The 18,078-nt window shown below is 33.0% G+C and overlaps 1 protein-coding gene across 5 annotated transcripts in view; it reads right to left on the bottom strand.

The window, feature by feature from the left end:
- The window catches only part of Znf148 (zinc finger protein 148), a 130,800-nt gene that overhangs the window by 70,220 nt on the left and 42,502 nt on the right, over positions 1-18,078 (bottom strand). For 3 of the 5 annotated variants that reach the window (XM_047563630.1, XM_047563633.1, XM_047563632.1), the window contains exon 4: positions 7,076-7,424. In XM_047563630.1, coding sequence (XP_047419586.1) covers positions 7,076-7,408 — 333 coding nt within the window. In that variant the 5' untranslated portion in view covers positions 7,409-7,424. Of the gene's footprint in view, positions 1-944; positions 997-7,075; positions 7,425-15,311; positions 15,389-18,078 lie in introns of those variants that run through there. The other 2 variants (XM_047563631.1, XM_047563634.1) reach the window with 2 other exon arrangements.

Genomic DNA, 18,078 nt, shown 5'->3' with positions numbered 1-18,078 from the left:
AAATGAATAAAGTTTTTAAATGGGAGGAGAGGAAGTAGGGATATAGCTCAGGAGTACAGCACCTGCCTAGCATGCACAAGGCCCTGGGTTCAAACCCCAATACTGCAAAAAAAAATAAGTAAATGAAAGAAAGAAAGAAAGAAAGAGAGAGAGAGACAGAAATAAGATTAACTCTGCAGTGACAAAGAGTAGCAGATAACACCACCTTATGAACTGAGCAAAGTCAAACAGAATGAAGGCCACAAAAAGCATGTGCTAACTGTCAGAATGCAATAAGGAGAAATTACAGCATCACGTCTACAATATTCCTACCAAAGATGGGTAACTTATGATGAAAAAAACAAAATCAGATAAATCCAAGTCAAGACACATTCTGAAAAATAAATGCAAATGCAAAAAATAAATTTAAAACCTGAAGAACTAACCTAGACTAATGACAACTAACGAGGGATAACAATTAAATACAACATGTAATTTCAAACTGGGTCTTTTTGCAGATAAACTTTAACTTTTGGAAACACCAAAAGTCCTCTCTCAGTAACTGACAGACTAAGGAAAGATACAAAAGAACTGAAGAACATAACTACACAACTTGGCCTAATTGACATGGATAAAAAAGTAACTCAACCAACAACAGCCAGACACATATTCCTTTCAAATGAATATAGAATATCAATCCATTAGATCATAAACTAGCCACTGATACAAAAATCTTAATAAACTTAAAAGAACTGATATCATACAATATATATTCTCTGACAACAAAGATCAGATATCAGGGATAAGATGATATCTGAGAATTTCAAAATATTCAGAAGAGTTCCAATTATCCATCAGTCAAGAAGAAATCAAAGGAATTTTATAAGTATTTTGAATTGTACTGTAATAAAAACAACATATCAAAAGCAGTGCTTAGAGAAAAATTTAGAGCTTCAAATGCTTACATCAAACGAAGGAAGGTCTAAAATCAGTCAGCTCATCTTCTACTTTTAAAAGCTAAGAAAAGAAGAGCAAATGAATACGAAAATAATAAAAGTAAGGAAACAATAAAGAGTAAAAATTAATGGAAGTTAAATAATAATAAAATTTTTTTAAAAAAGCATCAAAACTTGATTCTTTGAAGAGATCAGAAAAACTGTTAAATATCTACCCAGCTAAATTTAAAAATATGCAAATTACCAATATCAGGAATAAGAAAACATCACTATAGGTCCTTTAAACAACAGAAATTATACAGAATATATTCATTAAATAATTAAGATAGGGACAAATTCCTTGAAAAGTACAATTTACCAAAACATATTGAACCCAAAAATTTAAATCTGAATAGACTTATGCATGTTTAAAAATTAAATTTGTAATTTAAAAACGCTCCTAACAAGAAAACTCAAGTCAGACTAGCCTTACAGGTGACACCTATCAAATATGTAAGGTAGAAATAATACACAAACTCTTTCAGAAAATAAAGGAGGAAATACTTCCTAACCCATTTATAATGAAGTCTGCATACCTAAATACAAAGATATCACAAGAAGATACAACTACAGATTAATATGCCTCATGAATATATATATATATACCAATTTTTAAATTAGTAAGCTGAATGCAAAAACATATAAATAAAATGACATGACACGTCATGAACCAGTGTGGTTTATCCCAGGAAAGCATGATTTAACATGTGAAAATCAATCAATGTAATTCACTGCATTAAGAGAGTAAGAGAAAAAAATTAAATGATCACATCAATATATGCAGAAAAAGCATTTAAATATCCCTTCATGGTTTAAAAAAAAAAAAAACTCACTAAATACAGAAGAAAACTTTTTCAATCTAATGAAAATCATCTACGAAAACCCTACAGCTAACAAAATTCTCCATGGCAAAAGTTGGATGCAGTCTCCTTAAGATCTGGAACAAATCAAAGATGTCTACTCTTACCACTTCTACTCATCAATTATTCTGTAGGCCCTAGTCAGTGCAACAAGGAAAGAAAAAGGCATATAGATTGGAAAAGAAGTAAAACAAGGACAACATGATACTAAACAAACCTAAAGAACATATAAGTACAAGAACTAATAAGTAAATGTTAACAGTCCCAGGATACATGTTCAAAATAAAAAGAATAAGCAGCATTTCTACATTCAAGTAATGAAATTTTTAAAAATGGCATTTTAAAATATGTCCAATTACTCTACACTGAAAACTACAGAACAATGCTGAAATAAATTAAAGAAAACTTAAATAAACATAGAGATATATCATGTTATGAACTAGAAGATGGTATTATTTAAATGTTGCTTTTCCTCAAATCAACATACAGAATCAATGCAATCCCAATCAAAACTCAGTTGGCTCTTATAGAAGTTGAAAGGTTGATTCTACGCTTTCCATGCAAACACTAAGGATATAAAATAATCAGTCTCCTTAAAATAGTCACAGGATATATATAAAAGAGTCACAGTCTGTTTTTCAAAAGTAACAAAAATGGAGGTCTTAACACTATCTGACTTAGAAATTTACTATGAAAAACAGCAATCAAATTTAAAGATGAATTAAACATAATGAAAACTCAAGAGATATAAGATTTGCACAAAAATGCACCAAAAGAAGACATACAAAAAAATTCATAGCAGCTTTATTCATAATGATTCAAAGAGAACAAAAATAACCATAAGGAAAGTGAGTAAATAAGTTTCAGAATATTAAAATAGGACACTAATCAACAAGAAAAAAGAATGAACTACTGATATTCAACCAACATGGATGAACCTTAAAAACATAATGCTGAGCAAAAGGAGACAGACACAGTTAAATATAATGTCGTTTACATGAAGTTCCCAAGGGACAACAAAAATCTATGATGAAATAATCATTAACAATTGTGAAGGGGATTGACTACAAAGAAATATAAAGAAAACTTTTAGGATGATTGCATATCCTATACCTCATCTATATCTTGATGGGTTGTAGATTATGTAAGTTTATACAGTTGTCAAAATTCTTAACTATAAACTGAGTCTCATCATTTTCCTTTAAGTTTTTCCTCAATTAAAAACAAAATGTATCTTTTCACTCAAATAATACCCGACTGACTTATAGCCCAGGAACTAGAAAACACAAAATTTTAGAGGCAGACTTTAGGAAAGAAACCTTAAAGCATACTGACAAGAGTCCTGCAAGCAAAGATAGGTATAAGTAAGTTAGTTAACATAATGACAATCACACAAAAGAGAAAGTAAACAACTTAGATTGCCAAATGAAAAATACTACAGGCATATACCATGTCCAAAATAAAAGAATAAGGTCATAGTGACCTTGAGCAATTAAACTAATTTGATTACACTTAACGCATAAGATACAGGAGGGGAGATTTGAACTACTGTAGAAGTAGGATAAGAAGGAACCTGATGCCAGATGCAGTGGTGCACACCTGTACTTCAGCTAGTCAGGAGGCTGAGGCAGGAGGATCACAACTTAGAGGGTAGGCTCAGCAGCTAAGAAAGACCCTATCTCAAGAGTAAACAAAACAAAATAAAAAGGGCTGGGGAGGTAGTTAAGTGGTGAAATACCTCTGAGTTCAATCTCCAATACTTTGGAAAAAAAGGACCTGATTATAAGGATTATTTCCATGTATGCAAAAAAAAAAAAAAAAAAAGGTTCGTTTTACCTGTTTGGCACCGAGGAACACGGAAAAGGTTTTAGTAGGGGAGTGAGAAGTTACATATCTCATATGGGAAGATCACTATAGAAACTATCTAAAGGATCAAGAAAGGCTCAGGCATTCACCAAGATAGACCACATTCTTGTGAGGAAAATGGTACACTCATACACTGCTGGTGGGACTGCAGATTAAGCAGTACAGAGGAGATAACTCAGAAAACTTGGAATGGAACCACCATTTGACACAATTATCCCACTCCCTGGTTTATACCCAAAGGGCTTAAAATCAGCATACTACAGTGATGCAGCCACATCAATGTTTATAACAGCTCAATTCACAATAGATAGATTGTGGAACCAACCTAGATGCCCTTCAATAGATGAATGGATAAAGAAACTGTGGTGCATATACAAAATGGAATATTATTCAGCCTTAAAGAAGAATGAAATTATGGCATTATACTGGTAAATGGATGGCATTATGCTGGTAAATGGATGAAATTATGGCATTATGCTGGTAAATGGATGGAGTTGGAGACTATCATGCTAAGTGAAATAAGCCAATCCCAAAAAACAAAGGTCAAATGTTTTGTCTGATATGTGTTTTATGATATTGACATATAAGGTGGGGTGGTAAGGGAAGAACGGAGGAACATTGGATTGTGTAGAGGGAAATGAGAGAAGGGGCGGGGGAAGGATAGCTGGTAGAATGAGACAAACATCATTATCCTATGTACATGTATGATTACACAAATGGTGTGACTCTACATCGTGTACAACCAGAAAAATGAAAAGTTGGACTCCATTTCTGTTTAATGAATCAAAATGTATTCTGCTGGCCTGTATAACTAAATAGAACAAACAATAAAAAAAAAAGTCCACATTATGGATCATGAAACACTCGTAAATTTAAAAGGAAAACAATCATATAGTATTCATAACTTTGACAATAATGGAATTAAACTAAGGAAAAAAAAAAACTGGAAAATACCCAAAATACTTGGACATGAAGCAATGTACCTCAAAGTAACACATGGATGGAAAGAAGAAGAAACCTCAAGAGAAGTTAGACATATTTAACTAAATGAAAATAAAAATGCAAATGGGATACAGCTAAAGCAGTATTCCAAGAAGTTTATAGGGTTGAATGCATACATTAGAAAATAAAGATCTAAAATAAATAACCTAAGCTTTTCCTTATAGAAAAAAAAAATTTAAATCTACAGTAAACCTAAGAAATAGCAGAAATCCATGAATTAAACAAAGGAAATTGATAGAAAAGTCAAAAAAACCAAAACATCTTTAAAACATCAATGAAATCAGTAAATCTGTCCTGGGAAAAAGGGGAAATGGGGAGTTGTTCAACAAATTGTTTCAGTTTTTGCCAGATAAAGTTCTAGCAAGGCTGGGGGTGTAGCTTAGTGGCTGAGCATTTGCCTAGCATGTCTAAAGCTCTGGATTTGATCCCCATTAATACTTCTAGAGAACTGTGGTACAGTACTATGAATATAATTAACACTACTGAACTATAAATTTGAGAATGATAAAAACGGTAATTAAAAAGTTAAGTCTATAGCCATGTTAAGAGAAAAATAGAGAATATATAAATTACTAATATCAGAAATGAAAGAAAGCAAACTCCATGGACACTAAAATGCCAAGAACAGTTTCATTTATCACAAATTTGATAACCTTGATGAAATGGACCAATTCCTTGAAAGATACAATCTAATAAAATTCACACAAGAAATATGACAATCTGAAAAGGTCTACATCTATTAGAGAAATTTAACCAATGATTTACCATCTTCTGAAACAGAAAGCACAAGGCCCAGAGAGATGTGCTGGTGAATTCTACTAAACATTTCAAGGAAGAAATTATACCAGGTCTCTACATTCTCTTCCAGAAAACAGAAGCAGAAGGAATACTTACTAATTTATTCTACGAAGTCAACAGTACTCTAAAACCAAAACAAGACAATAACATTATCAAAAAACTACAGACCAATACCTCTCATAAGCAGAGATGTAAAAGTCCTCAAAACATTATCAAACCAAATCCAAGCGTATATAAAAAGAATTACACTTGAAATTTATTCAAGACAGGCAAGATTGATTCATCATTTGAAAATCAATTAATATAATACATGATATCAACAGACTGAAAAAGTACTACCACAGGCTAGGTAAAAGTTGGCAAGCCTACGTGTCAACATCTCAGAGTAGAAAATAAGCCAAAACTCCACTCTTGTAGCGTATATAAACCAATTACAGAGACAGACACTGAATAGGTAAACAAAAGTTCCTATTGCAGAGACTCAATCTAGGGTCAACAGAAGTGGCAGGGTGATTATGACTGAAGCACTATTTAGGTTAAAAATCAGGGACAGGATATGGCTGGGGGGGAATATTACAAGTAGAATATACAAAGATCCTAAAGCAAAAGTACAATGACTTAGATAACCTGAAAGGAACCCGGTTTTAAAACCACAGAAAGAAGAAATGAGACTGACATTATAGTGATCATGGGGTAAAAATGAAAGTAGAGAAGGCAAGAAAGACTGAGTGCTCACAAAAGACTGCCTTAGAGCTACATGCAGTGGCACACACTGGTAATCCCAGTGGCTTGGGAGGCTGAGGCAAGAAGATCTCCAGTTCAAAACCAGCCTCAGCAAAAGCGAGGCACTACGCAACTCAGTGAGACCCTGTCTCTAAATAATACACAAAATAGGGCTGGAGATGTGGCTCAGTGGTCAAGTGCCCTTGAGTTCAATCCCCAGTACCCACTCTGCTCCCTCCCCCCAAAAAAGGACTACCTTAGGTACTAAATCATTGAACCGTGATGTCTGTGTAGGTAGAAAAGAGTGAAGGGTTGATATACTTTAAAAAGATACATATTAAGCAAGTGGAGAATACAAAGAGGACACAATCGGGGTGTATCACAAAAAGTTGGTATACATATAGCTCATTGGGTAGAGTGCGTACTTATTGGAATGCAAAAAGCCCTGGTTCAAATTAAGCGAGCACTACCAAAAAAAGGGAGTGAGAATTTCTTAAAGTAGCAGAATTTGAAGGACAAACCCTTGAGTGTGTGATATTTTTCTAATTATGTTTACGATTCAATATTACTATTCTTTAAAAACAAGTTAAAGTATCATTACAAATTAAGCACTTAAAATTCAATACACACATAATGCTGAAAAATGTTATACTAGAAAAGATAAATTTCTAAAATTATGTATTATGAAATTTAATTTTGCCTTTCAAGTATGATTTGTCAATATTTTAGTGGATACACTCAAGGGCAATATTTAGCCATTAAAGATCTTTTGATATTTCTTCAAAAACAGTATTAAGACAAAATTAATATATTTTAACCATAACTTCAATATCTTATAAAGGAATTACTTACAGGGACATTAAGTGCATACTGAAGTCCTTGAGGAAGTCTTTCATGTGCTTCCAACTGTTCTTCATCATTTTTCACTGTCTCCTCATGGACCATGAGTTCATCATGTGATATCATATCCTGTTGTCTCATTTCACTTTCTTGTAACACTTCATCAGCAGCAAGGATCTCCTGGTGTGGCATACTTCGATCCTGAAGTACTGACTCCTGCAGTTCTCCAGACACAGTAGACTGGCCAGACACTCCACCCATTACAACCATTGCCCTGGAAGACTGCATTTCGTCTATGCCGCCACATTTAAGAAACAATCCTTCCAGTTTGTCGTCAATGTTCATGCTTAAGTATAACTGCCTAGAAAGACCAAGTGTGGCAACAAAGCATAAGAAATTAGTTTTATATGTCTAATTGACTTTTTTTTTTAATTTCAAGTTATGAAAGGTACACATTCGAATAAAAATTTTTATCCATGAAGTTCAGAATTTTTAAATTACCAAGATAGGTTTCCAAAGGCTAGTAGAGTACATTTTTATATTAAGGTATAAAAGTCTAATCTACTTCATTATTGAAAAATGAATCTGCCATAAGGCAAATTGGGGGAAAGCATTTTCAACTTTAAAGAACCCATATCCTTTAAATGCATTAAAGTATCTTAAGTCAAAAAGGATATATTTGATTAGGCCTTTTCTGACAGAGAATACTATCAGGCAAATCATTAAAAGACAACTTAAAAATAGTCATCAATCATATAAAAATAGTCATATTGATAATCAAAGACATCAACACTAAAACAATGGTACCGTATTCATCCACAACTCTGGTAAAAACTGTTTCAAACACATCCAATACTGAGGTAGTAAAAAAAAAGAGACAAATAATCTACAGAAGGAATATCAATTAAGAGTATTTTCAAAGTCAATTTAGTAGTATATAACTAAAGCCACAAAAATACACAACCTCTTAAGCCAGTAATTCTAAGTTTAGAAATTTATTCTGATGAAAATAGAAGTGTACACAAACATATACACAGAAAATTGGTGTTTATGTAAATCAGCAAAAATCATCACAATAAAAAACTAGAAATATACTATGTATTAAAGAAACAAGTTAAAATATGTTTCAACATATTTTTTAGAACTGGAGTATAGTAACGGCTGTACCACTCAGTAAATTAAAAAAACAAAAATCAGTAAACATTTCAAATAAGTGGATGTTAATGTAGTTTTTAAAAATAATAATAAAATCAGAATAGTGGGTGCCTGTTGAGTGGGGAAGGGCCACTGCTGATAGAAGGAAGAAAAGGGAAGCTTTCTCAGACACAGTAATGTTTTTTATTGAAAGGAAGGCTGATTGCACAGGCAGACTATAAAATTTCAAGATGTGCACCTGTGATAGCTGCATTTTTCTTTTGGTTATTATAAGAAGGTGAAGTTTGTTGAAGTTGAAAAATAATTCATACAGTCATAAAAAGTTTTCTTGAAAAATATTTGAAGATTTGGGGAAATATTCCAAATTTGGTAAAGGGAATATATGCAAATTATGTGTGTGTGAATGTACTAGGATTATATAAAATAGTAATGACATTAACATTGTCACAGGGTGATTAACATACCTTTTTTTCTTATTTATATTTATCTCTGATTTCACAACTTTCTATGCTAAATTATTACTTTTATGAATGTTTTAAAATGTGTTAAAATGTAATAATATGGTCATTACTACTACATTTTAAGTCATACATGATTAAATAGGTTGTAATAAGGAATTAAGAACTAAACACCATAAAAATAATTACATTACCTTATTATTATGAAAAGGAGAGACAATATTTTAAATATGCTCTTCTAATTTAGCTACAAAATCATATTCCACTATAATGACTAATACAATAATCAGGAAACCCAAAGAGATTTCATCTCAAAGAAGATCAAAATGTTGTTATAAAGTTGTCTTTTAAAAACTACTATTACTGTCAGATTACATTAAGTAAATACAACATTCACTACCTAATGTGAAGGCCTTACAATTAGTGAATGCACTACATTTCGGTTTATTTACTTCTTTCCCAACTAAATCACATGAAGATCACTTCCTTAACCATGGTTTTCAGAGGTCAAATAAATAAAGTTCAACCACTGCAGAAACCAAAATACTCTTTGATTTTTTTAATGTTTTTTAGTTGTAGGTGGACACAATATCTTTATTTATTTTTATGTGGTGCTAAGGATCGAACCCAGTGCCTTGCATGTGGGAGGCAAGTGCTCTACCACTGAGCCACAGCCCCAGTCCCTACTCTTTCATTTATTAAGGATAACATCAAGGGAATAACCTTTACTTAAATAAACAGTTTAAAAAAAAAAAACAAAAAAAAAAAAACCTTACTAACAGCAGAGCAAACAAAAGCATAATTCATACTTGATTTTCTTGCTTTCCTTGATAAGATCAATCATCAATCACTTTTAAAAATCTTTAGGTAACAAACCTAAAATCTTAAAAGTCAAAGATATATTACCAATTAATTGCTCTTTTCAAATATCCCACTTTTACACATTTCTTAGAGAATAAACTATCCTACAACTTGGGTTATTCTGGCCAATTCTTCGGAAATTCTTACAAATCAATTATACTCTTTATTCTAAACTATTTTCTTCAAGAATGTAAAAAGTCCCTAAATTAGTTACAAACCTATACATACAGGGGGCCATCATTTACCACAATTTTTTGTTGCTAATAGTCACATACACCATTAGTTTGAAAAACTTATGAGTTTTTAGAGAATACAGGAGATGTCAAAGAGGTTACTAAAAGATCAACTTAAAGAAACTGACCTAAGAGCACACTCTGACTTTTTGTTTTAAAAAAAACAAAAAAAAACAAAAAAAACAAAAATTCAAACTTAAAGCCTAATTTGTTGACTAGCCCAAGCTCTGTATTTCCCTAATGAAATATAGCTCAACTTCAATATTTTTGATCATGCACTTCATCAACTTTACAAATTTTAGTGTAACAATATTATGCATACTATTTAAAATTATATTCCCATTTTATTACACCTGTAAAATATGAATTTTTACTACCTGTATTCCTAACACCAATCTGAAACAAGTACTGAAGAAGTACAAGTACTTTGGAAACAGACAATGTTTTTGGGAAAAAAGGTATAAAAGTACACAACAGTGAGGGACTTGGAACAGTAAGACAGCACATCTCAATAAAGGAAGTTAACTAATAAAAGAAATAGAAATATTGCAAGTAGAAGACAAACTTGACCTATTCAAAAATTTTTCTGAAAACAGATCGTGGGCAAAGGAAAAGGACTCTGTCCTCCTTTTAACACATAATTCCTTAATCCTATGGTCCCAAATTAAGTCAGACATTTGGAGTTAAATTGGATAACCTGGACATTGTTTCTGAGACAACTGCCCTGAAATATCAGAAAATACTACAATATTTACATAGACTTCAATATCAATGACTACTACTCAAAGTTTTAAAATGAGCTTTAGAAATAACAAAGTAAAAACTGCATGTACTCTTGACCTAGCAACCTCACTGCTAGGGATATACCCAATCTTATAAGTTATTTATATATTTGGCCTACGAAGATACATGAACCAGGATGTTTGATGCAACTCTTTTACAGCAAAAGACCAGAAACAATCTAAGCATCCATTGATACAAAGACTTATTTACATTAATGATTTAACCATACAACATTATACATACAACCATAAAAGGAAAGAGGTTAGTTGTATGTGCTGCTTATACAACATAAAGCAAGTGGAAAAAAAAAATCAAGATTATATAGACAGTAAGACATAATTTCTACATAATTTTTTTTTTAAAGATAAATAGCTCTGATCAACAGTTATTCTGGAGAATTTTTTCTTTTTCTGGAAAGAAACAATGGAATTTGGGAAGTCAAATAAGAAAAGGATTCATTTCTTCAGGGAAAAGACTGATCCTGATCTTTTGTTTTATTCTTTTTTCAAATCATGTAAACATAAATATATATGTATATATTTTTATATAATAAATATTTTAAGTGTGTGTGTTTATGTGTGTGCGTTGTTTTTAAACAAGGCTGCAGATCAAAGCAGGGATTCATGCACATCAGACAAACATTCTTAAAATTGAGCTACACCACCAGTCCTTCTTTTTCTATTCTAATTTTACAATAGGGTAACAGGTGTGGGTAATATGATTGGCTCCAGATTTTGTTTTTCATATTTTATTTCAAAGAAAGACAGTTATTTTTAAATGTGTTTTCAGACAAAATGAGGCACATCTAAATCACACACTTTAATTTGTATCTGGGCACAGTAAACAGGACAGGAAAGGAAACAAGGCCCACATATAAAGAAAGGATTCCAAAAGCCTATGAAGAAAGGAAAGAGTACAAGTCTATGCTACAAAAAATGATAAAGTAGGAAAAATACATTTTTGTATTGTCCTTGCAACTTCCCCTTCTAAACCATAATAGTTTCACCACCCCCCCATAACTCTTAGGTGGTCTCAGTCAAAGTTCTCATGCCTCACTGCTCGTTCAGAAATCTGAATACAACAAAGGGTACCAAGTTCAAGACTTAATACAAGCTACTTCTCTTCTTAGTAATTATCAGGGAGGCTCAGCAAAGTATATAGAAAAAAATAAGATGTGATCAATTCACATGAATAGTTAAAATATCTCTCCCTGTTTACCCCTCATAAAGCCAACTAATTTTTGACCCAAATGTGCCTATGATTAATGGAAATTCAAGGGTTAGAAATATTACACTGGAAAGGAAAAGAAATACTGCTTCCCTTAAATCGTATCTCTCACATAAAAGACTACTCTGGAAGGAGAGGGGAAAAAAAAACTAAACAATGAGTTCCCATGAATCTCTAACTGGGGAAAAAGAAAATAGGTGGAATAGTAATCCACTCTGAATAGCCTGTGAAGACTTTTATAACTGGACGAAACTTAGCAACTGACACCAGAGTGTGCAAAATGGCAGAGCTGTTAAGAACCAAGACAAGATGCACAGTGATGTCCTTGGACTAATTTAGCTAATGATGGGACTGTAATCCTGCCTCCTGTGTTCAGGTTACCCAGATGTGACAAGGCTGAAAACTAGAACTGAGGAGAGGAGAAAGAAAGGAAGAGGCCAAGCTGGAACCAAGTTCTCCTAAATCTTCCTTTAGCAGACTACTTCACTCTGCATACTTCCCCCACTTACAAAATTTATTCTCTCCCATAATCATCCCTCTGCCTAAGAAGTGGAAGGTATGGGAACAGAGGTATTTAGGGGGCTGCCAAAGTTTCCTGATCCGTCATTCATTTATTAATGTGGACCAATTACATCTATTTCCTTTCTTTACACTTTGCTAAGCCTCCCTGAAAATAATAAACTAGACAAATAGCATGTGTCAAGTTTTAAGCATGGGACCTTTCTTGTATTTGGATTTCTGAATGTGCAGTGAAGCATGAGAATTTTGGCTGCATGAGAATTTTGGCTGAAATTGCCTAAGAGTTATCAGAGGGAAAGGTAAAAACTATTATGATTTAGAAGAGAGGCAAAAGGACAATACAAAAACATACTTTTCCTACTTCATCATTTTTTGTAGCATATGTATGTGCTGTTTCCTTTTTCCACAAGCTTTTGGAAGCTTCCTTTTGTTTGTGTGTATGTGTATTGGGGGGCCTTGTCCAAACCCCTATCCCGACCCACCTAGCATCCTTTCCTGACAAATATTTGGCTCAGCTATATAAAAATGATCCTAACTATTGCAGTTTAGATAACTCTCTAGTATTTTAGTAGCAAAGATGAACTTAAAGAGAACGTAAATATATCAATATCACTTTCTCCTGTCTTTCGAAAGAGAGAGCTTACTCTTCTTGTTGTCATCTTCTAATTTAATGTTTCTGATCATCTAACTGCAATTAGAAACAATTAGAAATTAAGCTTTACAGATTTACAAGCTGACCAAGCATATAAGCTTTGAGTCAGTGCTTTTAACGATAAATTAAAATATGTAGATTTAATACAAGCATTGTAACAATTATTTCAAAACTTCAGGCAACTGTTTGGACTTCTTTTCAAAAGATAAACTTAACAAAAGTATAACATACGGACAAACTGGGCATTACGACTCATTCTTAATCAACTACAAGGCATTGAAAATGTTTAATGAGGTTTTTAATTGGGGTTTTAAGAAATTAATGAGAAAATTATCTTTCCAAATGTATTAATAGGTATGTGTTTGTATTCTAAGTTTCAAAGATTATGGTAACTGGAAAAAAAGGATAACTAACATGATGAGGACATACTAGATATATAAGATACTGTGCTGGACACCTTTATACAGATTACCTTATTACTTAATATTTATAATAATCTTCAAGACAGTAGTAATGCAAAGACAAAGAAACTGGGGCTTACCCAAGACCACATAGGTAAGAAGTAAACTGGAATTTCAAATCAAGTTTATTGCTTCAATGCACTTTTTATCATATAATACTACTTCCTGACTTTTAAAGGCCCTGGAGCTGGGCATGGTGGTACACACCTGTAATCCCAGTGGCTCAAGAAGTCGAGGCAAGAAGATCTCAAGTTCAAAGCTAGCCTCAGCAATGGCAAGGCCCTAAGCAACTCAGTGAGACCCTGTCTCTAATAAAAACAAAACAGGGCTGGGGATGTGACTCAGTGGTTAAGTATCCCTGAGTTCAATCACCAGTACCAAAACAAAAACAAAAACAAAAGGCCCTGGAAACCTTAAAGTCCTTGAGCTCATTCTCATCTCATCACCTACTTCTGAGGCCTCTCCATCACCACTGCCTGGCTTGGCAAAACAATCTCCATAACTGAGTACTCCATCTCATGGCTAACACAGGAAATCTTTGAGGCAGAATCCTTATTTCTTCTTAAAGTGGACTGAACCCTTTCTATATTCTCTACTTTCCAACTTCACGCCTTAGTGAATTGCTCTTTAGCGAGTCTTTTCTTCATAAGTTTACCTACATCCTCTTAAATTAACTTCCTTCCTCCATTTTTTCTTCAAACTGTTGCCAGAAAAAATCTTCTACTTTCCATTTTCAATTAGAAATTTTTTAAAATCCTAAATATGGCTAATAAATCAAAGACCAAAGAAAAGATGACTGTAAGTTTTAAAATGAAAACAGAATCAGGCATGGTGGCAAATGTCTTTAATCCCAGTGGCTCAGGAGGCTGAGGCAGGAGGATTCAAAGCCAGCCTCAGGAAAAGCAAGGTGCTAATAAGCAACTCAGTGAGACCCTGTCTCTTAATAAAATACAAAATAGGGCTGGGGATGTGGCTCTGTGGTCAAGTGTTCCCAAGTCCAATCCCCGTACCAAAAAAAACAAACAAACAAATAAATAAAATGAAATAGTAACAGATTTGAAGGCCTGTGCCACAACCACCTAAAATCCTTATCCCCTTCAGATCATACAAGGAGTATCTACATGCCACTTACCACTTTTAATTAATCTGCATTCAAGCATGAAAGTAAGAAATATTTCTCATTTAACATCCCACATTTCTGTTTTATTTATTGAATTAGGCAGTAATATTATTTTCCATCAACTGTAACTGTATAATGTGGAACTTCAATTATATACTACAAGTCAAAACAGTATGGTGGTCAAGCTTAAGAAACTAAATATCATTGTATTTCCTAAGCGGATAATTTTCAACTAAAATATTCTCCCAAATTCAACAATACCCCACCCTTATACCAGAACCGATTACACCTAAAAAGAAACTTCACTTTAGGCAGGAGAGGCACTCAGAGGAATTTGTTCTGGAAACAAGAAACAGAACAGCTAGATCTTACAAATTACTTCTGATCCAAATCATTTTCAGCAAACCTCTTTTGTATGGAGGATGCCAGTTACATTAATTTTTAACATCCAGTTAACATGTCAGTTACACCAATTTCTAACCTATGCATAACTCATTAAGAAATTATATTTTTAAAATGATAGCATTAAAAATACAAATATCAAAGCTGGGGATATAGCATGTGCAAGGCCCTGGGTTTGACCGCAGCAAACCACCCTCACCCAAAATCAAAACAGAAAAGAAACATAAATATCAGTCTTAGGATAATTTGGTAAGATGAAGAAATCAATGGTCAATCAAGAAACTTAAAAAATTTTTACCATTTGTCATTCCTAAAAAGTTTTCTACTTTTTTTCATCCTTCAGAATATAGTTATAAGTTGGGCATGGTGGCACTTGCCTGTAATCCCAGTGAATCAGGAGGCTGAGGCAGGAATATCATAAGTTCAAGGTCAGTTTGGGCAACTTGGTGAGACTCTGCCTCCAAATTTAAAAAAAAAAGTCTGGTGATACAGTTTAGTGGTACAACATCCCCGTGTTCAATTCCCAGTTACCCACCCCCACACACAGATATAGATATATACACACATATACATGTATCTATGTGTGTGTGCATATACATACAAAATGATTTAGCAAAAACTGTTTAATCTCATTTAAAAACAATATTTCTTGTGTAGGCACATTCTACATTCAGAACTCTTCAGATACACCTTTGTATAACTATCATTTTGTATCTTACAAAGCCTATCTTGTAAACTACATTCATTTTTCTTTTAAGAAATATTTTTTAACTTTTTTTTAAACCTTTATTTACATATTTTTATGTGGTGCTGAGGTTTGAACCCAGTGCCTCTCAAATGTTAGGCAAGTGCTCTACTACCGAGCCACAACACCAGCCTCAACTATGTTGATTTTTAATGTGCTATTTTAAAACATCCTAATAGCATCATTTACAATAATGACAACTGGACAAAAAGTTCTTTCAAATCAGTACTAGCATCAATAAAACATACTTAAATAATAAGAATCTAATTTCAATAGCTGCTAACACAATTATTAATCAGAATGTATAATATGATGACTTAAAAGTGACAATTTTTTAACCACAGAAAAATAATTTATAATTATTAAAGCCCAGGGCTAGGGTTGTGGCTCAGTGAGAGCTCTTGCCTAGCACGCATGAGGCACTAGGTTCGATCCCCAGCACCACATTAAAAAAAAACTAAATAAACAAAATAAAGGTATTGTGTCCATCTACAACTAAAAGTATCTTTAAAATTTATTAAAGCCAATGTTAATGCATTTCTACATAACACTTAAGCCTCTCAAAAAAAAAAAAAAAAAGGAATCCCACAATCTAATGCATTCCAATTATTTATCACCAAAATCTTCTAAAACACTCAACAAAATAGTGATATTTTGGAAACTTGAAATCATATGTATGCCAACTCAAACTGTTTCAGAAATAGCTGTGTGTGTGTGTGTGCACATAATTTTTTTTTTTTTTTCTTTCTGTGGTATTGGGGATTGAACCCAGGGGCACTCCACCACTAAGCTATATTCCCAGTCCCTTTTAATTTCGAAACAGGGTCTCACTAAGAGGTTGAGACTGACCTCCAATTAGAAATTCTTCTGCTTCAACCTCCTGAATTGCTGGGGTTACAGGCATGCACCATCACACCTGGCTAAGATATATCTGTAATTTATCTTTAACAGATAGGGAAAAGCAGGGAAAAGAATCAAGCAAAACAGAAATCTACATTTTGTTGGTTCTAAGTATTATATCCATTGCATTTTATGCCAATCCCAAAAATTCAATCATTAACAATCAAAATACTGATTCTATTAGAAAACTGAATTTTCCTCAGTTTTGTTAGGCAATAAAAAAATACTTCTTAAAATAAATTTCACTATATACTATAAATAAATACTAAACATCTAAAGATTATTTTTAAAATATGTGCTGAATAGTAACAAAGATACACTCCGTAACAGAATAAGTGTTAACTGACACAAACCCTAATGTGATAGATAGCTGGCCATCACTCCAGAATCTTTTCTCTCCTTCTTACCCAATTATAAAAATTATTGGAGACACATGCCTGCCCAGGTAAGACTCATTATGCGCCTCTCTTGTAGCTGGTTGTGACTATGTCACAAAGTTACAGCACATGGGATAAGAGTGAAAGTGATACACAACTCCCATTAAAGGAAAGGATAATGTCCTCCCCTTTTTCTTCTCCCTATTGGCAGACACACTGGTAATCATCCTGGACAACAAGAGGGAAACCAAATATTAAAAACAGCTTAGGGGCTGGGGCTGGGACTCAGTGGCAGAGTGCTTGCCTTGCATGTGTGAGGCACTGGGTTCGATTCTCAGCACCACATATAAATAAAAAAAAAAAATAATAAGTAAATGCCCATCAAGAACTAAAAAATTTTTTTTAAAAATTGCTTAGGGTGGGGGTGTAGCTCAGGGGGAAAGTGCAAACTTAGCACACACAATGCCCTGAGTTCAAGTTTCAGTGAAACAAAGAAAAGGTAGGATGGGGTAGGGGGAAACAGAAGAAGGAAGGAAGGAAAGCAATATCAGAGCAAGAAAAGGGAACCCTGGATCATAATAATTCTCCAGTCTCCATATAATCATTTGGACATTTTACACAAACTTTTCAAGCAAATATGTATTTCTAATTTGTCACAGTAGCCAAGTCTATATACTAAATATAAAACATAAAAGATTTCTGAATTATCTACAAGAGTGCTTCTTTATATTAACATAGGCAAACATATAATATGTATAAATGTACAGCAGTTAGTGTGTTTTATCATATTTCAAAAATTATACAATAAAAATAAATTAGGTTACTAGGTCCAAGTTTTCTACAGAGGAAAACAGAGATTCCCTGGAAATTCTAGAAAATGTAATATGGATGTATGTGTGTTTAGAATACAAAGGTGAAGAAATGCAATCTGCTGTTAAGGAAGAGGATTAAAAAAGAAAACAATTTCTAACTTCACTTTCACATACGATTACATAATAAGTTACACATAATTTTCTGTGTTAAACTAAACTTAATATAAAATTATATCATTATTCATCAAGTTTGTCTTAAAATTAATGTCTTTTCATGAACAAATTAAATCAAAAGTTTCTTTCAGATAAA

The sequence above is a fragment of the Sciurus carolinensis genome, chromosome 9 (genome assembly GCF_902686445.1).
Source record: "Sciurus carolinensis chromosome 9, mSciCar1.2, whole genome shotgun sequence".
Classification (NCBI taxonomy): domain Eukaryota; kingdom Metazoa; phylum Chordata; class Mammalia; order Rodentia; family Sciuridae; genus Sciurus; species Sciurus carolinensis.
The sequence above is the reverse complement of the archived record's forward strand: the minus strand, read 5'-3'. Positions and strand labels throughout refer to the sequence as shown.